General features: G+C 36.5%; 2 protein-coding genes across 10 annotated transcripts in view; one reads left to right on the top strand and one right to left on the bottom strand.

Annotated features, from left to right (window-relative positions):
• Positions 1 to 1,138: 1,138 nt before the first annotated feature.
• On the top strand, positions 1,139 to 27,479 carry LOC135201754 (uncharacterized). Of its 5 annotated transcripts, XM_064230986.1 has the most exons (5): positions 4,649 to 4,863; positions 14,094 to 14,256; positions 17,277 to 17,394; positions 22,695 to 23,004; positions 26,909 to 27,479. In XM_064230986.1, the coding sequence occupies exons 2-4, from the start codon at positions 14,170 to 14,172 to the stop codon at positions 22,979 to 22,981; spliced, it is 492 nt and encodes a 163-aa protein (XP_064087056.1). In that variant the 5' UTR covers positions 4,649 to 4,863; positions 14,094 to 14,169; the 3' UTR covers positions 22,982 to 23,004; positions 26,909 to 27,479. The 5 variants fall into 5 exon arrangements, with proteins under 5 accessions (XP_064087060.1, XP_064087059.1, XP_064087058.1 ...); XM_064230990.1 differs by lacking the exons at positions 4,649 to 4,863; positions 26,909 to 27,479 and adding an exon at positions 1,139 to 1,157 and having other exon boundaries at positions 22,695 to 23,238; XM_064230989.1 differs by lacking the exon at positions 26,909 to 27,479 and having other exon boundaries at positions 4,570 to 4,706; positions 22,695 to 23,238.
• LOC135201753 (E3 ubiquitin-protein ligase TTC3-like) overlaps positions 26,210 to 27,703 on the bottom strand; it is a 202,299-nt gene continuing 200,805 nt past the window's right edge. For all 5 annotated transcript variants that reach the window (XM_064230982.1, XM_064230981.1, XM_064230980.1 and 2 more), the window contains one exon: positions 26,210 to 27,149. In XM_064230982.1, the coding sequence (XP_064087052.1) occupies positions 26,750 to 27,149 (400 nt within the window). In that variant the 3' untranslated portion in view covers positions 26,210 to 26,749. The remainder of the gene's footprint in view (positions 27,150 to 27,703) is intronic.

Consider the following 27,703-nt stretch of genomic DNA (forward strand, 5'->3'; position numbering starts at 1 on the left):
ATGTTATGATTTATTGTATAATAATTAAAAGGAGATGTCAACGACATAATGACTACATAAGCTATACAAAAAGTTCTCAATCTTGGGTATCACTTGGGCAATGTAACGTAATTATTCACTGCTTTAGTTCACTCCTCGCGAGAAGCCAATCAACATAGTGGATACCCCTACACTCATGTAAAGGTGCCCAGATTTCTATACCAAAGAAGACTATCACTCCAGTCATGACCATACAAAGGTAAGTTTTATCTTCAGATAATTTTGTGACAATTTTGAAAATTCATTTTCGTAGATGTCTCGCCAAAGATGGTGTGTCGACTGTCCGTATGCAGTAAAACTATCAGCAAATGTGCTTGTATATGACATTTCTTTATTATTATTTAAACCTGGTTACGTTGCTGGGAGTTGAAATTTTGTTTGTTGGGTCCGCAGTCTTTTTATGAAAATGAAAGTGGTTTGGGCGAGGGTTATCTTATCGAGTCTGTTTTAAATAATGTTATCGATAATTGGCCTAATTACCAGGAAGGAATGCATTATTCAGCTGTTTCTTATCTTTAATTTTATAGTTTTCTCCTTTTTTAGTACTAGCACCTCGGAGTAGGTGACGCTTAGATAACAAGCCAAAGATGCACCAGTTTTTAGCTTTCTTTTTTACCACTTCGACAAACTGCATTTACTGTATCAGTTTTATCAAAACACATATTGTCTTCCATTACTTCGGTTTTTGGCTAATTAATCATGCTGTATTTTAAACAACCTTTAAATATACGAAACGGTTATGAAAGTAGTACCGAAGATCAGCACGAACGTTTCTCATTGTTTAGTGTTAGCAGTCAGAAAACTGCTGTAGTGCGTTAAGTGTTAAAGTGAGAACGATGGCAGTCGATGTCGTAGTGTCTTTATAAAAGTTTTATAAGCGAGCTCTTCCCAGTTTGTGTTGGGCAACGAGGACTGCAGTAAGTAAGAGGTTTTGTTTGAGTATTGCTAGAAGGAATGAATGTTTAACTAGGAATCCGTTTTAGACCTATGTGATGCCTTGCCGTTTCTCCATCTCCCTACAGTGGCAGAGAGGAGACAGTGTCTTGAGGATAAAGCTAAACCACAACGCTCTACAGACGATCGTTCTGCTGATACCAAGACGCTCGCGTAGACAGAAAGTAAGGCAAGATTTAACTGCATGTTTACGTTCACATTTTGGATCACCTGAAGAAAAGCGACCCCAACACACGCTGGGGTCGCTTTTCTTAAGGTGGGGAATTAACAGGGGTTACAGTAAGGCCGTGGCGGAACGGCACTTCGCGCCTTATCCGCATATTTAAAGATTCTTGGCAAGCTCGGTATGTTCTGGCAAGAGGTAATGTTGCGCTGCGCGCGCTAGCCACAGGGGTTACAGTAGGTTTGATTATTTTTGTACTGAAATTGCAAGACAATACGCTTTTAATTAACTATTAATTGTTTGTCTAAATTTGTGTTTTAACAAATGTTTAATAAAGTAGTTTTTAATTAATATATATATATCTATATTTTTTGTCTCCTTTTTTCTATAATATTATGAGCTAAAGTGGGTCACCTGAAGATTGGAGACACCAACAAGCAGGGGTCGTTTATCTTCAGGTGGAATATATTTGGGGTCGCTTTTCTTCAGGAGGAAAATATTGGGGTCGATTTTCTTCAGGAGAGGTATTAGAGGTCGCTAATCTTCAGGTGAGCCCATAGTTTATGCTAAGGAAAACGTGTGTGTTGTGACCTACTGAAGTGCAAAATGGAGACTTATGATGAGCGAAATGGTGAGACGTGTAGATATTAAATGTGCCAAATTCCTAATATCTTTTATAATACAAATTCTGCGTTATATCAGCAGTATTTGCAGGCATACTAAATGGTTAAAGACATGGGTATGTTATTCTTCACTTCAATTTCACTCCATTTGTCCCATTTCAATCATTTTGTATTTCGGTAGAATCGAATATGGGTATATTTGATTGTCAGAACCAATGCCATTGTAGCATTTACCCGCACAATTAACCGCTTAGGGCTATGAGGAAGTTAAACGTTTTGGGCTTTTCTACTATGTTTCATGATGTAGATCAAAATCTGACATTCGAATTGATAATGGTTATCGTGGTGTATTTTTGTAGCTCGTCTTTTACATTTTTTAGATTTATTATTCTTTATTTATTGGAATGTACGTCAAAGCGTAGTTTATATTAAATCCTTTTGCTTTTATATGTAACCCCATTCCGTGGGGGTTCATTCATTATTAATTTGGCTGCCTTGAAACACTGTGGTTTCGTCATTAAATCTTTTGATATGCCAGTGAAGACTGGTGGACAGTCGTTGCGCTCTTTATCATATATTTTTACGCTATAAAATTTTTTAAATTTTCTTTTTGACCCTAATTATTTTATCTTCATTTCTTATCATACTTTTTCTGTTCATCGATAATGTATATGCCACAGGAACTGCCTTGTGGCACTCCCCCTGGTAGACTTTTTAGGACAGATTCGCTGTTTTTAATCTATTTAATGGCGTATTATCTCGGGGGGAAGCGCTCTTCGTTCTCTTTGCATTGTCTTTACATATTATTCCATGCATTTCATCTTCTGTTTGTACTTTTCCGTGGCTTCAAGAGTAATACTAGTAAGATCATTCTTCAATATTCCATTTTTATTTATATCACAAAATTCATTCTCACGGCCACGAACGTTATCCCAGTCTCATTAATTACAAATGTAGCTATAAAGGGATACAAGGCGTTAAATGAGCCCTCTGCCACAACAGCTGCTAGAAACAAAAACGTTGATGTCGTTCTAGAAATGGTACACCGCCTTCCACTTGTCCTTCAACCCATTGACCGAAGGGTGAATGAGAGAGAAGGATGCTAGATAAAATCCGTTATCTTTCTTTGTTCTCTAAACGCCGAGGAGATAAGCCTTCAATTGTACAGATAACGAACATTCGGTCTAAGTTTAACGCAAGTAGTTTGCAGGAAAAAGAGTTACAAAATGAAAATGAGAACTAATGGATAGTTTTTGCTTTAACAAAATCACGAAGAACATACCACTGTAATTGGTGGACTTACTAATATACATAGGCTGCTGTATCCCGAAAGATAAAAATATTTGCGGATGCTGTTTCGTTTTGTTTTTTTCATCTGTTTTCAGCAGGAAGAAAAGACGTAAGTTCCCCTTGCGCTATAAATGTGTCTAGTCTCATCACCTTTTGTTTAACCTCTCAAGGAGTGAAATATGACTCTCTCTCTCTCTCTCTCTCTCTCTCTCTCTCTCTCTCTCTCTCTCTCTCTCTCTCTCTCTCTTGTGAGATGTGTTGTCTATTAGAGTTTGGAGGGGGGAAAAGTTGCAATACAAACTATATTGCAACCCTACAACAACGCTCTTTCGCAAACCGTGAGTTGCGTCATTCAGACTGCATACTTAGTTTCAATTTTTTTCCAACTTTTAAACTTTTTCCGTGCATCTATATAAACCGATCTCTAATACTTGCGGATTTTTAACGAAACAATAGAGCGTATGGCTTGTAACTCCCTTCCTCGCTTTGTTCTTTAACAGCTGAAAATCTTGCTTTAATGCAATGCATGAAGTATGACTGTTCTTGAGCCCGCTGAAGCCTGAAAACCTATGGAGTGCATGCGTCAAGTTTAATATTCACAAACGGCAGCCATCTGTGATGTGTGACATTTGATCGCCTGGGGAAGGGAGGGGATCGTGCTAGACATCTCATAACGAATTTAATTCAAACAGCCGCACTGTTAACATATCACTCTTAAGGAGTTTCTCTCTCTCCTCTCTCTTCTCCTCCCTCCCTCCTCGTCTCTCTCTCTCTCTCTCTCTCTCTGCTGTGTGTGTGTGTGTGTGTTTTATCCAGGGAAGCCATACTTTGTGTAATCTTTTTCATATAAAGAGACAAAGTGAGTTTTAAAAGTTTCACTTCATGACAATGTGTAACAACTATTCTCTTCGTATTGCATTTTCATCTTCAACCTCAGTAGTATTATGCATCGCTGCAAAAGTCCAATAAATAGTACAGCACTTGATTACAATTACATGTGGAAGTGCGCTTTTTACACCACACGACTGAGGTCATTCAGTGAGGCAGCTTAGGCGCAACGCTATATCCGCAAAGAACAAAAAGAAAAAAAAACGTGTTTACTTGATAGACGACCCTCATGATGTTCAAAGAAAAATAGAACTCTTATAGGCTAAGTGGCATCTTCACCCTCCTTCCTGCGTCACAGCGTACCCGATATTTTCATTTATTTGTTTGGTCCGTATTTATAGTGTAGATTCTCTTCGGTCTAAGTTGCTACTTTTACAGCGTGTTGCCTTCAGCTATGTTCCGTGCATGCTTTTCGAGAATCTTCTTTTGGAGAAACTGGCTGAAAGAAGAGTTTCACCGGCAATAATAGGCCATGTCCGTTGTCACGTAGGAATATTAGTTTATATTTTTACTTGGTGACTGCGAGGCTAATTCAGTGTATCACTATCGTGATTATTACGTCACTACTATACTGTAAGAGATAAATGACACTTGGAAACTCTTGCCTCCCTATTAAGGACAGTCCCGAAATTGAGACGTTGACAACCGAACTCCTGCGGGCAGGTATCCCGTGATGAGTTGTGTAGCGAAAGCCATTCGCCTGCTTCTTACGGTCTTACCTGTCCAGTAGTTGGTTGAAGTCGCTCGAGGTCAGTCGTGGTTGTGTTCTGTTTGCATTCATGTGGCCTTCTCTCGGTTAATGGTGTTATTCCCTTGCTGCCAGTGGGAAGACGTACCGTGACACTCCCAAGACTTGGTAGCATCACCCAGTAACTCGTGAACGCTCGTGTGAGAAGGTTAACAACCGTAAGTGTTGAAGTGAGAGTCCCTTTTGCAATGTTGTTTGTTTGTTGAGGCGAGTCGTGTCAAGGTTTACTTCCTCTTCGGATAAACTGCAGGATTTCCTTGAACTGTTAGTATTATCATAATTATGTAACAGAAAGCAGTAACGTGTAATAACAATTCCGTTAACTGGTGAGTTTCGTTGGTGAAAAACTGAATTACCTGTAGAACCGGATGCAGGTGAAGTGTGTCAGTGGATGCTAATTAAATGGCAATACATTTTTAGCGTAGTATGTAACGTTTTATAGCCTTTGGAGGTATTATGTATTATATGTATGTAATTACATAGTGTATATTATATATATATGTATATATATATATATATATATATATATATATATATATATATATATCAAAAGGCTGTATAACTTATCTTACCGGGTTGAATAATAGTTACCTTTAATGAGCATCAATATATATATATATATATATATATATATATATAGATATATATATATGATGTATATATATGTATATATATATTATGTATATGTATATTATATATGTATATATATTGTGTATCATATGTCATATAGTATATATTATGTATATTATATAAAGTATATATATATATATATGTAATGTTCTATATATATATGTATGGTATATATATATATTGTATATATATATATGTATATGTATATATATAATGTATAATGTATATGTATATATATGTATAGTATATGTATATAATATATGTAGTATATATATATGGTAATATGTATATCTATATGTATATGTATATATATGTCTCTGTTTATATATGTAATAATGTATCTATATAATGTATATGTATATGGTATATATTATATATATATATTATCGTCAGATGGATTAGCTCATAATCATGTAAACCTATAGTTAAACGTAGATACGTATTGTTTTGCATAAGTCGTGCTGTGCTTAGTGTGTAAAGTGTTAAGCGACCTGAACTAATTGGCCCTCGTTACACCACCGTAATATCTATCGTTTATACGATGCAACGAGAGGGGCGAAGAAAATTGACTGTAGTGTCCTATTGTTCAGTGTATCCATCTCCCCTATAACCCACTTTTAGCATAGCCCACAGTTTAAGTGAAAGCGGTTTGACTTGACAAACAACTTGGCTTATCCTTAATATATTGATCAAACCGGCTGGTGTTTTCTCACGGACGCTGTCTGGTAATTGTATCCGTCTAAGAGAAATTAGAGTAGTTGAACTACCACTTTCCTTTACAGTCGGTTGTGAGGGGCTTTATTGAGTTAAGTTTTGTCGCTTCATAATTAAGCATGAAGGAGACTTATTCTTGTTTGTAGATTCTCTCTCTCTCTCTCTCTCTCTCTCTCTCTCTCTCTCTCTCTCTCTCTCTCTCTCTCTCTCTCCAGTAGACAATACCCTTGCGACAATGCAAAAAGTATACATAGCGGTAGTGTGCATATACGTAGACATGATAGAGACGCGTACATTTACGCCCGTGCGCAGGCATGTGCATGGATTCAATGCAGGAATTTAAGGCATTAATTTGTTAATTCCAGTGTCGATATTTAACCCATTTGCTTCCCCAAGTAAGTTGGGGAGTGATGTCATCTTATGTTTGTGGGTCAAGCCTGTTTTCAATATCCGCTTGAGATGTTGCTTTACTACAAAGTCTCCTGTAGATTTTTTTTCTAGTTTAAATAGCATCGGATATTTTGTGGTTTAATTCTCACCTCCGCCAACGCAGTTAAGACTAAGAGGTTATGCATTCACCCTCGCCAGTTTGTTTAACGGTTCCCCGCCTCTGCCCAAGACGTATACTTACGTCACAAGTTCTTGAAGGAATTTGATCTAGTTTTGGAAGAGGTCTGTCTTGGTTCGAGAAAATTTCATAAATCTTGAGATGAGAGTCTTTAGGAGATCCAACCCCCTTTTTTTTTCATCATAAATTTAGATCGATGTCTTGGTCTTTCCACAATTGTAGCTGAATTTTCAATCTTTTTCGCTGTTGGTGAATGAACGAGGTTTTTACTGTTAGTGGCATCTCATAAATTTTTAATGTTCTGGCAAGAACGCCGAATTGTCTATTGTGATTTATTAGAAAAACTTTATTTATAACTCCGATCGCTGCAATCCACAGTGAGGTTATTCAGATTCATTATTCATATGTATATATCGGTACTTTGTTGTATATATAAAAATGTCATATTGAACAAACAATAAAGCCGTACCCCTAAACACTGGTGCTAGTTTGGGTTAGATGGGGCTCTGGGTTATCCGGATTATTGCTCCCGATTCATGGTACCCATTGTGAGCCTTTTCCTGCGGTACTCCAAAAGTGTTTATCTAATCAACTCCAATGTATTACTTCCACCTGCGCTGCCAGCCAAGCCTCTGCCAAGCAGTGGCTGTGATAATATTTCCGAGCGCGGGTTTTGGTTGTTCTCTCTCTCTCTCTCTCTCTCTCTCTCTCTCTCTCTCTCTCTCTCTCTTTGATTAAGCTGACCTTGTGTCAGCACGGGCTCTTGCTCACCTAGCGGCCCGTAAACTCTCTCTCTCTCTCTCTCTCTCTCTGTTATCAATGTAACACTGATCTCATAATAGTACTACTGTCCATACCTGACATATCAGAGAGAGTGAGTGAGTTGCAGCGCCAAAAATAAAAAGTAATGGGAAAAACCAAATAGCACATCAGTTATCGGAATAGTCGATAACGGTAAGATAAGACTTGTGACGGCACTCGACACTTACACTTTATCAGTTACGCCCATTTAGCAAATGGTACACTTAAAAGTTAACAAATTTGTCAAAGCATTCGGTTTATAGCGAGAGAGTATATATTTCGTTGTAGTTTTATTTAAAGCATGTCTCACGGGGAAGTTATTTGTGCTTAAAATCCTTTATACCAAATATTTAAAATAATTTATATCAAATGTATTGTAAGTTTCCAGAAACCACAAGTGTAGCTGCATAAAACGGCACCCTTCACTTGTCAGATTGCTATTTGTGATTATAACTGTAAGACATTTTATTTTTCTATTCCTTTTTTTTTTACGTACACCCTGAACACTACTTTGCAACTTAATTATTATGGTTTATTCTGAAAATCGTTCGGACAGAGTCGACCTTACAAGCTAAATCAAAGACCTGCCGGAAAAATATTTCTTTATAAAGGAAAATTTTGGGGTGGCATGAAAACTCCTAGGGTAACGCTACTGTAAAGCAAAAATACATATATTTCAGATTGTAAATTTTATAAAAGCAATTTAGTTCATTGGCTCTGGAACCATACTTGTTCCGTGGCTTATAAGTGCGGGGCTAGTAGGTTGTTTTAATAAATGTAGTAAAGGTTATGGAGAGGATCCCACCCTGCCACCACCTTTACCTATATGCCTCTTGTCTGGCCAAGAGATGAGAGATAATAGAAATATAGGACACAAAAAGTAGAAGTAAAAAGAGGCATGTTTGCAAAACTGTGGAATTCAAGGATGGTTGTCCACTGATATGGTTTAGAATACTGTGATGAATCGTTATGGAAGCGATAAATAATTACTCCACGCTTTGAAGAAGAGTGACGAAAATAGTACCTATAGCATAGGGAGAACATGACCACCTTGCACCATGGAGAAGATAGAGTTAAAGGAACGAACATAATTGTTGACAAACCTGCTGCCTTTTATTGATGTCAAGAATGGGGAAGCAGGGAAGTAGCAGCTTCAATGAGCCTATATTAAAAGATAGGGACCAGCAAGGCAAGTATCAAGTAAAGTGAAACCAAGGCAGTTGTATCAAAACTAACAGGATTTTTAGTAATAGGGAAATATTCAGTGTGTGATCCCTGTCAAATTCGAAGTGACCCGAATTGTTTACACTACGTGGAGGCGTTGTTTTTCCTTTGTCATTATTTTTCAACTAGACGCATTTTTCTAAGAATGGTGACTTCTGTGGGTAATCACCTTACTACCCTCGGCTAATATTATAGACGAGTTTCTAGCCTCTTGCCCTTTCCCCACTTTGGCTGCAATCCACCACTTGCTGCTAACCAGGAAATGAGGCCAAAATGGTTTCTCCTCCATGGAATTGAACTTAGGTTATACGTTGCGTGGAGTGTGGTTGGAACCACTGAGCATGTGGTGGTGCTGCGTGTGATTTAATGAGTTTCCTCCACCCAACCGTGGCACTGATTACGTCAAGTAAGAGAAGACCGTTGCTAGGTACAGACTATGACCCTTGCTATTAAATCAATCGAGAGGTTTATCGCCGCTCTCTGTTGGAGTGAGTCCCATAGTGGGTTAATGAACCTTGCGTGGTGTACTGTAGGCATTGCTAAAGGGAATGTGCAGCCTCCCTTCAGCTCCACTTTTTGGTATTTCATTCTGTTCGAGCTTCCTTTCTTCGATTTAGCAAAATTTCAGACTCCAATTTATAGAGTACGAATGCCACATTTGCTTTCCCGGGAATAGATGATCTTTCCGACACAGTATAAAGTAATCGGTCACAAAAATGAGTCACGGGAAGCTGGAGTAGTTTGTTAGAATATTGCATGATTTTATACTAATTTTATACTAACATTTTCCCCTGCTACCTGTAACTGATACTAAACCCCGTTTTCTCTCTGGACATGTAGGAAGAACGTGTTTCGAAGCGCTCACGCAAATTCTGTATTTATTTCAGAATTACCTACTAATTCTGAAAAACTCGTCAATAGTTTATGTATCGTCAGAGGGGCGTATAAGGTCGTCGAAAAGGATAATAAACTAAACTCATATTCTTTCAATAGGCCAGATCATCTGCTGGTTCATAATGGGCTCTTTTGTTAATGTAAGGTTTACTGTACCAAGAGTGGGGGGCGGGGGACACTGTAACAAGCATGAGTTGTTTAGAGAACAATGGAACACATTTCGCTCTGTTTGATATACAGTTATTTATTTTTTCCACTTCGTGGATCTTTCACGCAGATGTTCACTTATATAGATATTGCAACATGTTCTTGAAAAGTTAGTTATGTCCGTATTATTTGTTTAAATTTCATGACGGGTATTTTAGATTGGCGTTTTGTCAAGTTATAGAAAGTCTTTTATTCTGTTCCCTGCAGTGAAATATTAAATTTATTTAAATATATGGCTGCGATATTTATGTATTAGGAATAAAAGCTGGCGTTTCACAGACAGCCAAGGGAAACCAAACTTCTCTTTTTGAGCCCAAACACCCAAACAATAAGAAAAAAAAAATATCCCACGAGCTGTCATGATTCGTGATTCATGTTCGATGGCCCCCTGAATCCTCGTTGCAAAGAACAGCAGGTACGTGATGCCACCGATCATGGAAGTATTATCCCACTAGGGAACGGGAGAGCAAACAGCCTTCGTCTTATGACAACACTTATTGCAAAGGTAAAAGGAAGGCGTGCGGATTTACATATTGTGACTTGCGTCGACTTTTGTATTGACGCAAAGCACGTTCACAGTTAACCGAAGGAGAATTAAAGCTAATTGGCAACTTTTATTTACTTGAGGCCAAGGAGATGCGTGTCCACGCGTGTGTGTGTGTGCGCGCGCGCGCGCGCAGGGATGGAGATTGAGTGATTGGTATATCCGTAGCGTGCTTATAATAATTAAGATGATAGTGTAATATTCAGGTAGGTACTCACCTCAATATATGCAGACTTCAGATGAAAAATATTCTTTGCAAACAAGTTAGAGACGAGATACTTGATCTCAAATCCTCAAGGACGTTTATTTAACTTCGTTGTTTCCAAACGCCGTGGAATTGACCGTTCGCGGTTTATTTGTTTGATATTTTCTCAGACTAAACACGGCCTTCGTGGATTATGAAATATCACAATGAAGGGCTGTCCTTCGCTTGGAATTTAGTGGTTTTAATAATGAATTTGGAAATTCCACCACAACAAAGGCACTGTTGGTAATTTAATGTACCTATTAAGTGCCTAATTTTACTCTGAAGTATTATTAGTTATAACAATAGGCTATTAATGGAAACGAGTCGGGGCTAACTCCAGGATCCTAGAGGTTCTTGAGCACCTGGAGATGAAAAGAAGAATGTTCGTATCGCAAAACCCGTCACCATAGCCTTTCGCAACTATAAACGAATTTGCAGAATTTAATCGACCGGTCATCTTTAGAGCGGAAATTTCATGATAGAGCATTATTCAAGTTTCATTATATCTATATATATATATATATATATATATAATATAAATATTATATATATATATATAAATACATATAAAAAACAAATGTATATATAAATATATATTAAATATATATATATATATATATATAAATATAGATAATATATATATATCATATATATATATATATATATATACTATATATATTAGTGGTATTGGTTTGCATATAGTAAGGTTGAAAAAAAGTAACGCATGCTTGATCAGCCGTAGTTTAACCAAGGTCTAAAGACCTTAAGTTTAACTTAGTATATGCAAATGTTAGAGGATCCTTGATAGCAAGACATCCAGGTTACATTTTTTCACTTCAAAAAATTATGAGACGTTTAATGACGTCTTTGGAATATTGCAAAATAAGTTCTGATCTTGAGATTGGAGTGTCAAGTTCCGAAATTATTTTTTATTGATTCTTTTACCTAAAAGTCGTCGGGCGGAAGACGAGGAGAAACAAAATCTACACTCAGAACAAACGAGTCGATTGAATAAACACCACTATTGAGAGCGTATGACTGTGCTTTGTGGTTCACGGGGCGCGCTGAATGGGTATGACAATGGTCGATTGAGATATTGAATGAAGAAACTGTTCTTAGAACAGCGAAGGTCATCGTTGAGATTAGACGATGAAAAATGTGTACCCTTTGACGATTGGATAATACTGCCTGCTTTGACAACTGCAATTAACTTGAGAGCAGCAGCGCCGGTTTACTAGAGATTGAAAAAGACGAGGTAGGCGTGGAATTCTAGCATATTATCCTTTTTATTTTTTTTAAGTAGCTGTCGCATATTACACAACCTCGACTTATACGTAAAGTGTCCGGCTTTCAAAGGGAATGTACGGTTTTATTATCTTTATCGATATCAACGGAGCGCAAGAGTTAGTATTAGGGTCTTGTCGACATTACATTAAGTAGCTTGGGTGAAAATACTTACATTCGTAAGTGTGTATATATATTACACATGTTTAATATATATAGTTTAAATATATCTATATATATATATATATATATATATATATATATATATATATATTATATATATATATATATATATATATATATATAGATATATATATATATAATGTTCAACACTTGAACTTCCTCTTAAACGGTTGCTCCAAAGGAAAAACGCATCGTTTATTGCTAGTATCATACTAACCACGTCTACCAAGGACAATACTCGGTAGCAAGCACTGGTTTGCTTCGTAGACATTATAGATGAAAAAATAAAAAAAACGTATTCCATAAGAATACTGGACAACTTGAGTGAATGAATGGATAACTGAGTGGCTACGTCGAAACTCGACGTTTTCGGATGTACTTTTCCAATCGATAATCAGCAATGCGAAGCCGTTGATGTGCAGACCTGGTCAAGATATAGACCGATGATGGTGGTCAGAAGCTAACAAGGCTTTTGTTGTAAAATCTGGGATGTTCATAGGTCCCAGTTGACCCCCTAATATTCTTTACAAAGCCGAATTAAAGCAGCGCAGTAATGTAATTTATATCGTAACATCAGATGTTTTATCGAATATCAAAATCCAAACCTTACTCTGCTGCACATTTGCCTAGGAAAAACTGATAGACATCTCCGCTTTTTGTTTATGGTAATGACGCGGTGTGCACTCAAGTGATAAGGATTTTTGGTAGTAAGGACTTACTTATATTTTAAGAATCCCAAGGCCACTCCTTATTTTTTAAGACTCCCAAGGCCACATCAGAGTGGAACGCCCTTGAAGAAATGCGGCGATTTTGAGCTTAATTCGTCTTTACACTAGTCCCCGTAGGGTAGTAGTACCGGGTAGTACCGTCAGTGCACCTCTACTTGAGTTCTTTGCAGCGTGCCTTTGGCCCCTAACTGCAACCCCTTTCGTTCCTTTTACAGTAGCTCCTTTTATATTCTCTTTCTGCTATCTTACTCGCCACCCTCTTCTAACAATTGATTCGTAGCGCAATTGCGAGGTTTTTCTCCTGTTAAACCCTTCAAACATCTTGCTGCTAATTTCGGTTTCAGTGCTCAATGACTTCATAGGTCCCAGTGCTTGGTCTTTGGCCTAGACGATACATTCAAGTCAAGTCTTAACACTATAGTTTGTTTTTTTCCACATAGTGTTGTAGTTGTCAACAACGGTAATTAACTGCCGAACAAGGTGTAATATTGTAATATACGGAGTATAATTCTGAAATAAAGAGTATTTAAATTGTAATTGATATGCTTCTTATTAATGAAAATAAGCATACACTCGAGGGAAAATTGAAAACGTACGATATGGCAAGACGGTTTCCATGCGACACTGGTGGTGATTATTCACTGGACTTTACAACTCGGCTTCTCATTAAGTTTTATTATGACGAAAACGCGGTTGATGCTCATTCATCATAATTATATCGGTTCGTTAGTCCTGACGGCTTGAGAATAGGTTTCGCTTAGCCAATTCTTTGAAGTGTGATGTACATAATTTGTCGTACATCACATTAAACTACATGTTCCTAGAACAACCTTAAACTTCATGTCTCTTTCCTCTTCGTTTTGCTTGTTGAAATTTTTCTTGGTAACGTGTCAACGTCATAATAATAATTTAAGATCTTTCCCATACATAATCAGCCATTAATCTAAGTCTGTGTTCACCATATAGTTTTAACATATGAGGAGACGTTTTATTTCAATTAGTCACTGTTTATTCAATTGCTGATATAATTTTCATTATATTGGACATAACACGTACATAGAACGATGCCTTGAGAATCGTGTAATTAGCATTAAATGAGACAGTTTTGTGATGGTATAAGCAAGAAGAGCTGGGTGGAGATAGGCAGAAGTTTGGTAGGGATACACTAGAGTCGAAACTAAAAGGAATTGCGGCGTAATTCATAATGGAAAGAGATAGAAGGAAGAATGTGAAGGGTCCCTAATAAGAACGATTCTTCTGCTTTTCTTGCAAGTAACTCAGCTAAGTAGAATTGTTTAGGCGCGTAGGTTATCTTTTTTTATGTCAAGGAAAATAATTAATGGCTTCCAACATTTCTTTTTCAGCTGAAGCAACATAGAAGTACCAACATCTAATGTCATGCTTTCGATGCAGTGAACCGAAGGCAAAGACAATGCCAGGATGAAGATGTCAGGACGAGCGGTGTTTCTTAATGGGTTTTTCTTGTTAGTCGTCGCGTTTCTAGTCTCACTTCAGATCTACCTTCAGGTAATTTTCTTTGTTTTGTAGATTTCTCATCTGGTTTTGTAGTGAGTGTAGTTAATGTATTGAAGTCAACACGCCTACTACAAATTAGCAGTGCTTGGGATGATTAACTCGGTGCGTCTTATTCTGGCCTTGTATTTTTCGGCAGCGCAGTAGATTAAAATTAGTTTCGTTGTCTGCTAAATTAAAACTTGTTTCATATCTCATAGCTTACGTTCATTTCATATGTTGTAATTCACTAACATTGTATCTGTTGTAATTCACTTACTCTGCATCAAACGCACTGTAAATAGAGCAATATCATAGATTTAACAAACAACCATTATTAATACTACTAATATAGCTGCTACACGTAAGTAAGAAAACTTAATACATTGTGATGCAATAAAATTCGCTGGTACTGTATGCTTTTCAGGTATCAGGATTCCTGGATGATCAAGGTCAACACACCTTAGATTCATAATAATTAAAAACAATGTAATAAATGCCGAGAGCCAGTCATTATAACCACTCCGTGTCAAAGCGCCTCAGTGGCGTGGTTGGTATGGTGTTTGCTTCCCACCTCGGTGGTCGGGGGTTCGATTCTCGGCCATTCCGTTGAGGAGTGAGAGATGTGTATTTCTGGTGATAGAAGTTCACTCTCGACGTGGTTCGGAAGCACGTAAAGCCGTTGCTGAATAACCACTGGTTCCATGCAACGTAAAAACACCATCAAAACAAAACAAACCACTCCGTGTCACGCAATTGCTACAGGGGAATTTCATGTCGCCTAAGCCGTTTGCCATTCATAGTGGAGCATTGTTTCGAGATGGAAAAGGTATAGATATATCGTACTTTGTATAAAACTCAACAAGCGAACGTTTACTTCATATCGTCGTTCTTAAATATTTGAGACTTTATCTCACCTTCGTCTGATGCTTCCCTTGGTCCATACCCTGCCCTCATTATTTTCCTTCATAGATAGATTTATTGTAAATCCTGTGCTGTTCGGCAGCCTGAAACACCATCATCGTTTTAATCTTATCGGTTCTCCAAACTAAACCCTTTCTTTTCACTGTAAAATGGCAAAGACCAAAGATAACATAATATTCTTCTGTAACATTTAACTATTTTAATACAAATTCTCTTTACAAGACCCCATCAGCATTAGCTTTTGAGTTTTTGTGAATGAGCCCATTAAATTAGCTTAGCCTGTTTAACTGGAATGGTATATTGACACGAGAGCATTGTTGGTCTATGGACGTTGTCAAATGCTTTCTCGTATCGACAAAACCCATCAGAGGGCAATTTCATTCTTTAATTATAAGTAACCTTTGTGTATCTCAACCATATTTCCTTATTGGAACAAGCCACGAATACTTCCTGGTACCCGTTAGCCTATTGCTAAACCTGACCAACCCAGGAAGAAACAACGCCCAGCTTATGGTAATGTATTGTGTCGTAACCAACGTCCGTCTCGACTCTTTCACTCTTGTAGCGTTTTCGCTCTCGAAAGGTCAGCACTGATAGCGAGTTACTTGACAATTGATTTGGTATTATGCCGTGGTGGCAATTAAGTTTTCAGTAGTAAAGTTAACAGATCATACACAGTAAATTTCTGTTTAACCCGGTTGGGTTTGGGCGTAGTAAAGTGCTGTGTCTACTGTCTTGGATTAGTACTGCAGTATGTTCGCTGTTCCGTGAAGGAGCATAACTGTTCCCTTATTTCGAATGTATAAGGGTTTGGTTAAACTTAGTTCAGTTATACTGGTCTCGTGTATTTAGAAATGGAACGCCTTGGCTGTTTTCATGTTGATAAGTTACTGATTGCGGTGTTTGTAATGCCAGGCTTTTACTAGCGACTTTTCTATTTTTTGTTAAAGAAAATGACCTAAATTGTTTTCATTTCTCTGTTCACTTATTGGATACAACCAATCACAATCTTCTATTAATTTATTTTACCATGTAAAACTATAACGTATCAGCAAATACATATACATGTATTTGGCATCATAGCGTTAAGACTTAATTCAAAGTCTTCCTCCTTCAGTATCAAGGATCCTTGTTACTTGCAGTCGACACCTTTACTAGGGGTGGGCGAATCCAGTTTTTTGTAATCACGATTACCGATTAAATTGTAAAGTAGTCGATTAGTAATCGATTAATGGGCAGAAATAATGGTTAGCTCATTATTTGTGCCCAATAGCAAAAAAAAAAATAAATAAATAAAAAATAAAAAAAAAAATTGCATAAATACTAACCAGTCACTGAATGTCAAGAGTGAGTCCATTATAATAATATTATAAGAAACAAATAAAAGACAGCTTAATTTGCTGGCAATTTTATTTTATATACCAGCTCATTATCATAGACATGTTATATATGAAAATGAAAAATTAGATAAACTACACATATATTCTGTAGGCATAAGACTGATGCTTTTACCAAATATATGAATATGTTCTTGTTTATGGCCTTTGGATCTGATCCTTTTAGTATGGACAAAGTTTATTCTCCACTTAAAAAGAAATCATTATTCAGAACAAAAGAATCTGATGCTTTCAGACATTAATAAACAATAACGTATTACTCAGACAAAATAAATTAAATTGAGCAGTAATCGTTTGAATTAGTCGATTACTTGAATAATAATAATAGATGATTCCAGTTTTTCAGCATGTAATCGAAATGATAGATTAACACCCCCCCCCCCTAGCCTTTACCTGGCCTTAATGAGGAGCAATCTTCATGCATTAGAGACAGCTTGTACCACTTTTAACAACTTGACAGAAAATATGTGGAGAGGAAGACACTTCCTCTCTGGCAATTTATAGTTCAAGGGTGGCTGTTAACAATATTTAGGTGGGCGCACTACTAATTGAATGTATGAAATTAATTAGTTTAATAGTGTGTGTATGTATGTATATATTATATAGATATATGTATAGATATAGATATATAAATAAGATATATATATAGATATAGATATATAGATAGATATAGATAGATATATAAATTTGTTAATTTGTTCATACTCTTTGCAGTATGTCCAGAGAAGACTTGGAGAAGAAGCTGCTCCAGATGAAATATTAAACGTCGTCGAAAAATCATACCAAATCCAATCTGGAGACATTGCTGGAGGAAATGTTGAATCTCTGATAGGTGAGAGATTTCTGTGTGGTGGTGGTAAATTTATTTATATTATCATTCTAAATGCTCAGGTGCCCAATTCACGTTTGAAAATGTAAATTCCTACATTTCTGTACCATAAGACAAAGTTTATTCAGGTGTAGCTGGGATGAGGATGAGATCAGGGTTGGAGTATAATTGTAATTTAATTTAAAATTTAATTATAGTAACTAATTTAATTAATTACAGGATATAATTTTTAATTTAATTGTAATTCTAAAATTAAAGCGGTAAAAGGATCGGGCTCCATTAGGAGTGATGGGTTGCTTTCTCCATCCTGTAGTAAGGTAACCAGAACTCAAGGTCATTACTCTTGTAATATGACCTACACTGTTTCCTATGCCTAAGATTAGCGCTTACTCTCGCACTGAAATCAGTTGTAATTGTAAATGAATTTGTTAAGTAATTGCTATTTCCAAATGTAATTTAATTTACATTTTTTTAAGTAATTGTAATTCATTTCTTAGTGTAATCACTCCAATCCTGGATAATGCTTTTAAAATAAGTTTGTGTTGAGTATTTTAGTGTTGGGTTATTTAGACATTTAAACTGATAATGGTGATTTGGCTGTAATATTCGAAAATCTGTGTTTTTCTTGATAGAACTACATCATCATGAACCTTATGCATTGAGCTATACAGAATCTGTTCACAGAATATCATTTAGTATAATGCAAGGTAATTTAATATAGAATTTAGGACAAGGGCCAAGCACTGGGACCTATGAGGCCATTCAGTGAAATGGGAATTGACAGTAAAAGGTTTGAAAGGTGTAACAGGAGGAAAACTTCAAAGTAGTTGCACTATGAATCAAGTAATAGGAGAGGGTAGAAAGTAAGATTTACAGAATGTGAAAGGAGGTACAGTAGTACCTCGAGATACGAAAGGCTCAACTTACGAAAAACTCGAGATATGAAAGCCAATACGAAAAATTTAACGGCTCTACATACAAAAAGTTTTCAAGATACGAAAGGTTTCTCAAAATCCGAGATTCGCCCGAACCACCGATAACAATTTTGAAACTCGCGCGCTGCCAACTGAGTAGACTCTCCACCATCCTCCTGCTCTCCCATTGGTTCCTGATGCTAGCCACCGCCATGAGATCCTTCTCTCCTATTGGACAGCATCCCTCCCATCATGCATCTATGTACGTATATACGTGGTGGCGTGCCTACCTCATCCACTTCGTACCAGCATTGTTATCGTACGCACGCGGTATTCGTTCGGTCTAACGATTTTGTTTAGTAACGTAAATACGTTAGTGATTTTGTTGCAGTATACGTACTTTATCGTGTTGTGCGAAAACTTTATTGTACTTATACGTAAAGTTAACGTACAAGATAATGTAGTCATGGGTCCCAAGAAATTTGAAATTCACGGAAAGAAGCGAATGCTCTTTGGAGACAAAGATGGAGATCATCAAGAAGTATGAAGCCGGTATGCGATTGAGTGTGATCGCCAAGGAATACGGCTGAAATCCGTTGACAATAGGCCACCATCCTTAAACAGAAGGATGCTATCAAAGCATCACTATTTTGTCCAGCAAGAGGACCCACGTGCACGACGAGATGGAATGGCTGCTTCTTGTCTGGATAAAAGACAGAAATCGCTGGCGATACGGTAACGGAGACAGCAATCTCCCACAAGGCCAGTGCTATTTTCGGCGATTTGATAGCGCAGGCGGAAGACGACGGAGGGGAAGGGACATAAACGCAAACCCCAGAGTTCAAGGCTTCGCATGGCTGGTTCGAGAAATTTCGTAAACTAACAGGCATCCATTCGGTTGTGTGGCATGGGGAGGCTGCCAGCTCGGACACGAAAGCGGCCGAACCATTTAGAAAGACTTTCGACGAGATGATGACCAAGGAAGGCTACAGTTCTCAGCAAGTTTTCAACTGTGATGAGACTGGCCTTTTTTGGAAAAATATGCCTCGTAGGGCGCACATCACGCTCGCACTTTGTTCGAACGCCAGTGGGGATTGCAAGGTGAAGCCACCTACTGGTGTATCATTCCGAGACTCCTCGAGCCTTCAAGGCCCACAAAGTGCTTAAGGAGAAGCTTCCAGTGATGTGGAGGGCTAATGCAAAAGCCTGGGTAACGAGGCTTTTGTTCACCGAGTGGGTAAATCTGTGTTTCGGCCCGACAGTGAAGAAATTTTTGGAAGAGAAGCGCCTCCCCCTGAAATGTCTGCTGGTGTTGGACAATGCCCCTCCCCACCCTCCTGGCCTCGAGGAAGATATCCTAGCGGAGTATTCCTTCGTCAAGATTCTTTTTCTTCTACCCAACACCACCCCTCTCCTCCAGCCCATGGACCAGCAAGTGATAGCGAACTTTAAGCTGTACACGAAACATCTTTTCAAGAGATGTTTCGACATCACCGATACCACAAACCTCACCTTGCGTCAATTTTGGAAGGAGCATTTCGACATCGTCATTTGCATCTGACTCATCGACCAAGCTTGGCAGGAGGTTTGGAGGCGAACCTTGAATTCCTCGTGGAGGAAACTCTGGCCTGATGCTGTATCTGCCCGAGACTTCGAGGGCTTCAACGTGGGCGAAGCTGGTGCTGCAGAGTCAGAAACAGTTGACGATCCTGAAACTGTTTCCCAACCAGATCTTGAGGAGATCGTTGCACTTGGCAAGTCCATGGGGCTGGTCGTCGACGAGGACGACATCAACGACCTTCTTGAGGAGCACCAAGAGGAGCTTACGACGGATGACCTGAAGGAGTTGGAGGCCATGCAACATAAAGTCGTTCAAGAGTTCTCTAGCAGCAGCGAGGAAGAGGAGGAGGACCCTATGACAATTGTGAAAAGTAGGCAGAAGCAATCTTCCTTGGATCGTTATTTTTTAAAGAGGCCTTTAGCATTAGCAGGAGTAAGCAAAAAGGAAGAACCAAGTGATAAAAAACAAAGTTGAAAGCAAAAAGGAAGCAAGTGATGAAAAACAGAAAGTTGAAAGCAAAAAGGAAGAAGCAAGTGATATACAGAAAGTTGAAAGTGGTGATGAAGTTGAAATTCTGTAAAAAAAAAAAAAAAAAAAAAAAAAAAAATTGTCAAAAATTTTTTTTTTTTTTTTAGTTTTAAAAAGTTTTTTTGTAAAGTTAAGTGTTACAGTTTTGTTAATGTTTCGTAAATTTTAGTTATACATAGTTTTCCTTACATTTTTTTGTGTTTTTGTAAAGTTAAGTGTACTTACGTATCTGCCGTTTGTCCTCCTCCTCCTCCTCTGCCGCCACTTTCGGAGATAGCCTCACTCGAAAGGTAAGCTTCCACATTTTACGTACAGTATTTCTTGTATACCATGTACAGTGGTACCTCGAGATACGAAATTAATCCGTTCCGAGACGGCCTTCGTATTATGAGTTTTTCGTATCTTGGAACACATTTTACATGTAAAATGGCTAATCCGTTCCAAGCCCTCCAAAAACACCCCAGTAAATTATATTTCCAGGCCTAAAACACATGTTCTAGGATTACGACGGAAGAAATATGTCTCCAAAAAGGCAAATTACTGTACATACTTGAGTAATATTCAACTGCATGTAATGTTCAACCTCATTTTTACTGCATATATTAGGACATTAGCATATGTCCCTTAGCAATAAGCCTAGCCTATGTTAGCGGTTGCTACTGTAGCCTAGTCTATGATTCTGACATCTAACCCTAAGAGCTAAAAGCTTAGAATATGCCAATAAAATGTATAAATAATCAGTATGTACTCATTTCAAATAATTATTAATTAATCATTAACTATAATACACAAACAAAGAAAAAAACAAACCTTCCAATCGATTGTTTACATTCTTACGAGTATCGAACGAGCGCCAAGCAATCATTTTTCCTAGCACACAGTAAGCCATAAATTGTCATTAATATCTCTCTTCAACTAATGAAACCACCAAACAGTATAATAACCATTCATTTATTATTCTTTATTCTTTACCTAATGGAGATACCGAGTTACTGACAGCTGTAATGAAAGATACGTAATATGTAACGTATTAATAAAACAGAGGAAGAATTCTAAAAAATACCTGTTTGTTGGCAGACTGATTTATTTTATTTTTTCTGATATCTAATTCACAATTTTTTTCTTTTTATTAAACGTATTGCATGTACTCATTTCAAATAATTATTAAGTAACCATTAACTAAAAAAAAAAAAAAAAAAAAAAAAAAAAAAAAAAAAAAAAAAAAAAAAAAAAGCTTCCAAACGTCTGTTTACATCCAGCACTTACTAGTATCGAACGATCGCCAAGCAATCACTTTTACACAGTAAGCCATAAATTTTCATTATCTCTCTTCAACTACTGAAACTACCAAACAGTATGATAACCATTCATTTCTATTCTTTATTCTATCTTTACCTAATGTTTTTTTTATTAAATGTATTGCATGAATAAGTTTTTCAATTTACAGCAACCTTTTACCAATAGAATACTTAAAGCACAAGGGGTAGATGCAGACCAATAGGAGAGCAGGACCTTATGGGGTGACTAGCATCAGGAACCAATGGGAGAGCGGGAGGATGGTGGCGAGTTTACTCAGTTGGTGGCGCGGGAGTTTTAAAATTGTTCTCGGTGGTCCGGGCGAATCTTGGGACTTTACAGCAACAACCTTTCGTATCTTGAAAACTTTTCGTATGTACAGCAGTAAAATTTTTCGTATTGGCTTTCATAACTTGGATTTTTCGTAAGTTGAGCCTTTCGTATCTCGAGGTACTACTGTACACTAATACACTTTATTTGCAGGTTAATTTGCATTTCGTTATTAAGTTAGGTATTGAATGGTCCAAATTGTTGTAGTATTTCATTGTTTATAGGTCAATTTAACTTTATTAATGAAATTTACTGGGATGTTTTTGGAGGGCTTGGAACGGATTAGCTATTTTACATGTAAAATGTGGTCCAAGATACGAAAACCTCATGATACAAAGGGCGCCTCGTAATGGATTAATTTCATATCTTGAGGTACTACTGTACAGTAAAAGGAATAAAATTGGTTGCAGCTAGGGGCCGAAGGCTCGATGCAAAGAACCTTGAGTAGTGCCTACAGTGACCGCATGAGCTCCACTGACGGCACTAACCCCCAATGGGGTATATTGCAGGATATCATGTGGTGGTGGTATTGTTATTAGCAGGTAAGCTGCAGACCTCTTTGGTAAACAAAATGCTAATAGCCATAAGATCTCCAATAGGGAAGTGATATAGTTTACTACATCTATAACACCTAATTCCTAGATAACATATATTTCTAAACCATTTCCTCCTAGACCACAATGCCGACCAGGTTGCAGCTCCAGTGTTCCCTAACATCAGGAAGTCTTTCCCAAAAAGAAAAGCACCTTACTTACGGAAGGCAAAGAAAAACAAGAAGAAGAAACAACAGAAAATGAAGAAAAATAACCAGCAGAAGTACGGTGGATTTGCCAAGGAAGATATAAAACCAGGATCTCTGAATAAGGGTAAACATCCAAACTTCTTTAAACTTGAAACAGAGCAAGGGAAAAAGAAGAAAAATGCAGGTGGACATAAAAAAGGCGGGAAGAAGCATTTATGAGAGAAGTATTACTTTACTACTGTGTAAGTGAAGCACTTATTTATTTTTTTTTTTTACAAAACTATATGAAGTATAACTAGAGAGAGTATTTTTAATATGTAATGTTCTTTATGATGAGATAGGTCAGTCTAGTAATTGCATGTGTAGCATTAAGGTAAAACTTTTTTTTTATTCAGATAGTTTTATATAAATCAGAAAGCTAGAAAACAAGGTAAACTGTTCTAAATGAGTCTTGAATTAAAAGTTTTACAGTGTAACATTTGTAGTTTTTCTACAATGAATCTGTATTGATTCATTCCTCCTCTAAATTAAAATTTCACCAACAGGAAAAGCTTGCGATTTTCAGGTTTTGGGAGCTTTCCATTTGTTACATTTGCATTGCCCATGGAGTTGACAGGTATGGCATGTATGGGGTCCTATACTCTAGCATTAACCCTTTAACGCCGATTGGACAATGGTACTTATAGGCCTACCAGGCAAACTTTTGAATCGCGGCTTGGGGGACGCAGTTTTGTTTACAATCGTTACGCAGGCGTGCAAGCGCGAGTTTCTTTCTTCTTGCACTAAAAAGTATCAGTGACACATCTCGGAAATTATTGTCACTTTGACATAATTTTTGCACCATTTTAAATTGGCTGTTACATGGAGTATTATATATGAAAATGTGTACAATTTCATATAGAATGCTACAAAAAAATAATCATGATTGTAGCTTTTATCAGTTTTGAAATATTTTCTTATAAATAACGATGTGCCAAAATTTCAACCTTCAGTCAACTTTGACTACCAAAATGGTCGAAAAACGCAATTGTAAGCTAAAACTCTTATATTCTAGTAATATTCAATCATTTACCTTCATTTTGCAACAAATTGGAAGTCTCTAGCACGATATTTCCATTTATGGTGAATTTATGAAAAAACTTTTTCCTTATGTCCGCGCAGTAACTCTTCCGAAAAAATCATAAATTTTTTCGTCCGATTGTCGTAATGTTTGCACCACTTTAAATTAGCCGTTACATTAAGTTTTATATATGGAAATGTGTGCAATTTCATGTACAATACAACTAAAAACAACCCATGGTTGTAGCTTTTATCAGTTTTGCAATATTTTCATATAACGGTGTCAAAATTTCAACCTTTGGTCAACTTTGACTCTACTGAAATGGTAGAAAAATGCAATTGTAAGCTAAAACTCTTATATTCTAGTAAAATTCAATCATTTACCTTCATTTTGCAACAAATTGGAAATCTCTAGCACAATATTTTGATTTATGGTGAATTTATGGAGAAAAAAAAAAAAAAAAAAAAAAATTTCATTACTTCCGCTCGGTAACTCTTCCGAAAAAAATCTGAAATTTTTTCGTCCGATTGTCGTAATGTTTGCACCATTTTAAATTAGCCGTTACATTAAGTTTTATGTATGAAAATGTGAGCAATTTCATGCAGAATACAACAAAAAATAATTGAAGGTTGTAGCTTTTCTCATTTAAGAAATATTGCATATATGTAAATCACGATAAATAGAGGAAAAAAACCACGTTTGGTCAACTTTGACTCTACCGAAATGGTAAAAAAACGCAATTGTAAGCAAAAACTCTTACAGTCTAGTAATATTCATTCATTTATCTTCATTTTGAAACAAATTCGAAGTCTCTAGCACAATATTTAGATTTATGGTGAATTTTTAAAAAACATTTTCCTTCCCTCCACCGCAAATCTCCGAAATGCGTACGTTGCATTCTCATAACATTTGCTCCGTTTCATAGTTTTATATATGAAAATGTGCTCAATTTCATGTAGAATACAACAAAAAATAATTGAAGGTTGTAGCTTTTCTCATTTTCGAAATATTTGCATATAAAACAAATTCGACATTGTCAACTTTAGCTCGTCCGAAATGGTCGAAAACTGCAATTGTAAGCTAAAACTCTTACAGTAAAGTAATATTCAATCATTTATCTTCATTTTGAAACAAATTGGAAGTCTCTAGAACAATACTTTGATTTATGGTGAATTTTTGAAGAAAATTTTTTTTACGTCCACACGTTACGAATTCATGCATTATTGTGATATTTTCTGTGTTGCTTTGATCGTTTTACAATGTGTTATATACCAAAATGATCGCAATTCAGTGTACAATACAACTAAAAAAATTAACTCTATAGCTTTAACTGTTTTGCTCACAGCGCAATTTGAATACAATTATACATGAAATTGTTTTGCTCACAGCGCGATTTGAATACAATTATATATGAAATTTTGTTTTCGCACTATCATATATTGCATTATTTATATATGATATTTTTTTCATTTCTGATGGTTGCATACTAAACTTCAGGAAATGAAAAAAAAGGAGCCAAAAATGAACTCTTATTAATCTTGAAAACTAAGCGCGCTGTGATTTTTTAAAAATATTTTTTCCGCTTTGGCGCTCACTCCGAGACCCCCTTGGCATACGGGAGACTATTTTCATTATACCCCTTCGGCGTTAAAGGGTTAATTAGCATTCATCATAAGAAAAGAATAAAACTTTGAAGGCATCACCATGTTGGCCTATTATTAGTTTTAATAATGAACTGGTCCCAAGTTCAGTAGTAATCCATTCCTTTCAAATTGTTGAAATAAGAATTTTGCTCAAAAAGACACCAACTGCTTTCCACAATGAGTTCATTATGAAGTTTTGTGCAGCTTACAATGCCCAGCAAGTCCATCCTTTTCAAGAAGTTTACTTGTAGTAACTGGGGCAATTTGCAATGGGGTTCAACCCAAAAGCCAGGTGCACTCATCTGGTTAGATCATGGGATCTGTGTAACATACATGCCCTGATATATCTGAAACTTTGTTCCTTGATGCAACTTTATACAAGATTAACAAAGCTCAAGTACTTCAGAGCTGTTTGTTCTTTATCCTTAAATTATCTGATAAAAATTATTTACATAATACACTGTTTAGTTACTTTTGTTTTCAGTTGAACTCTGTTTTTATCCAAGAAGTTCTAGCAGAACCTCTTCCTCCTATAGAAATCTTAACCTTAGTTCATTTTTGTTGATCTTCAAAAAAAGGAATGTTGAAATGCAGGTCCCATAGCTAGTAAACCAGACAACAGTCACCCTTAGTCATAGCACCTGTTTTAGATCTAATGTTGCCAGGTCTGCAACTAACCATTTGTTACAACTGTGAGAAAGTTGGTTAAAACCTGAAATCAATGTTTGTATTCAAAGCCATGTATTAATCATATAAATGTTTATTATTACTAGTAGTAAATTACAACTACAGAAAATCACTAGAGATATGGCATTAACATAAACCTGAACCAGATTAGGTTTGTTACATCTAAACCCGTAAAACATTAATCGTATGAAAATTACTGCTATACACTAAATTTTAAATGTACTATACTGTTAGTATAAGGTCTGAAAACTTAATGGTTGAAGTCTGAAAACTTAATGGTACCATACTTAAAAAAAAAATAAGATAGGAACTTTTTTTTCTTTTTTTTTTTCTTTCAACAAAACTTGAAAACCCATAAATTCTACTTGTACACATGTAACATTCATTCCTTCAATTCATACTGATTGGAGTTTACCATTTAACAAAGGACATGTTGAATGAACAGTAAATCAACTGTAAACAGATTAAATGAACAATAAATCTTGAAACATAATTTGTGGTTAAATGGTACCATTATCAAAACCAAAGTAGTTGCCAATACAGACGGCATTAAACTGAAAAATAAAACTTTATAAAATTACCTCCAATTCTCAAATTCTATTTGCGAGACAAAGGAGGGTATTCTTCCTCCACTATAGAAAACGAGCGACAATTAGGACAGCTAGACTCTATCTTTAACCAATCTTTGATGCAAATATTGTGAAAAACATGGAGGCAGTCTAAAGTCATTGTCTTATAGCCATAAAACCCTTCAAGGCAAATGGAACAAACATCTGAAGAGTTACCACTACAATCAAGACCTCTCCACTTCAAGCCCATAGGTACAGCTGCTGCTCCTTCCTGGGACACATCAGCCCAAGGGGCTTTGGATGCTGAACCAGCTGGTGCACGCAGCTTAAGCTGAAGCTCTCTCTCGAGAATACTATTCAAACTTATTCCCAAAATTCTTTTATTGTTCTTGGTCTGGACTTCATCCACAGCACATTTAATATCATTACTGAAAAAAAAAATTAACTACACTAAAAATATTTAACTTACTTAACTTGCCTAGTTTAGGTTATTGGTGTACACTAAAAAATATTTAACTTGCCTAGTTTAGGTTATTGGTGATGAAACTGGCTAGGCAAGCATTTTGTGCTACTACAATGTGCAGCACATGAAAACATTAAATTTACAGTGTAATGTCTAATATGTCTTCTGTTAATTTACTGGGAAACCCAAACCCACATTTTGCAAGTGCTACTTCCCTAACTTCATCTATAATTTGGAAAAAATTTACAGTACTAAAAAACAATATGAATATAAATTTCAACATTTAAAGGGAAAATAAACATAGTTGTATTAATGATCTTGCTGAACTTTCTCATTTGTAAAACAATTTTAACCACCACTGCTATGTTTAAATAACATTATCCTTCCCGGCAACAATAACATGATTTCATGATATGACTAATGAAAATGACTGTGGACTTAATAGAATATTACAAATCATAAAATAATTTGTATTTTTCCTAACATCTTCCCTCCTGATAACAATAACATGAAGTGTCA

The sequence above is a fragment of the Macrobrachium nipponense genome, chromosome 28 (assembly GCF_015104395.2).
Source record: "Macrobrachium nipponense isolate FS-2020 chromosome 28, ASM1510439v2, whole genome shotgun sequence".
NCBI lineage: Eukaryota > Metazoa > Arthropoda > Malacostraca > Decapoda > Palaemonidae > Macrobrachium > Macrobrachium nipponense.

What these genes read in the sequence shown, in the direction of transcription:
- LOC135201754 (XM_064230990.1), top strand. Translation starts at nt 14,170, where the DNA reads ATGAAGATGTCAGGACGAGCGGTGTTTCTTAATGGGTTTTTCTTGTTA. An exon ending in CACTTCAGATCTACCTTCAG is followed by an intron (nt 14,257 to 17,276) that starts GTAATTTTCTTT and finishes TACTCTTTGCAG; the next exon opens with TATGTCCAGAGAAGACTTGG. An exon ending in AAATGTTGAATCTCTGATAG is followed by an intron (nt 17,395 to 22,694) that starts GTGAGAGATTTC and finishes ATTTCCTCCTAG; the next exon opens with ACCACAATGCCGACCAGGTT.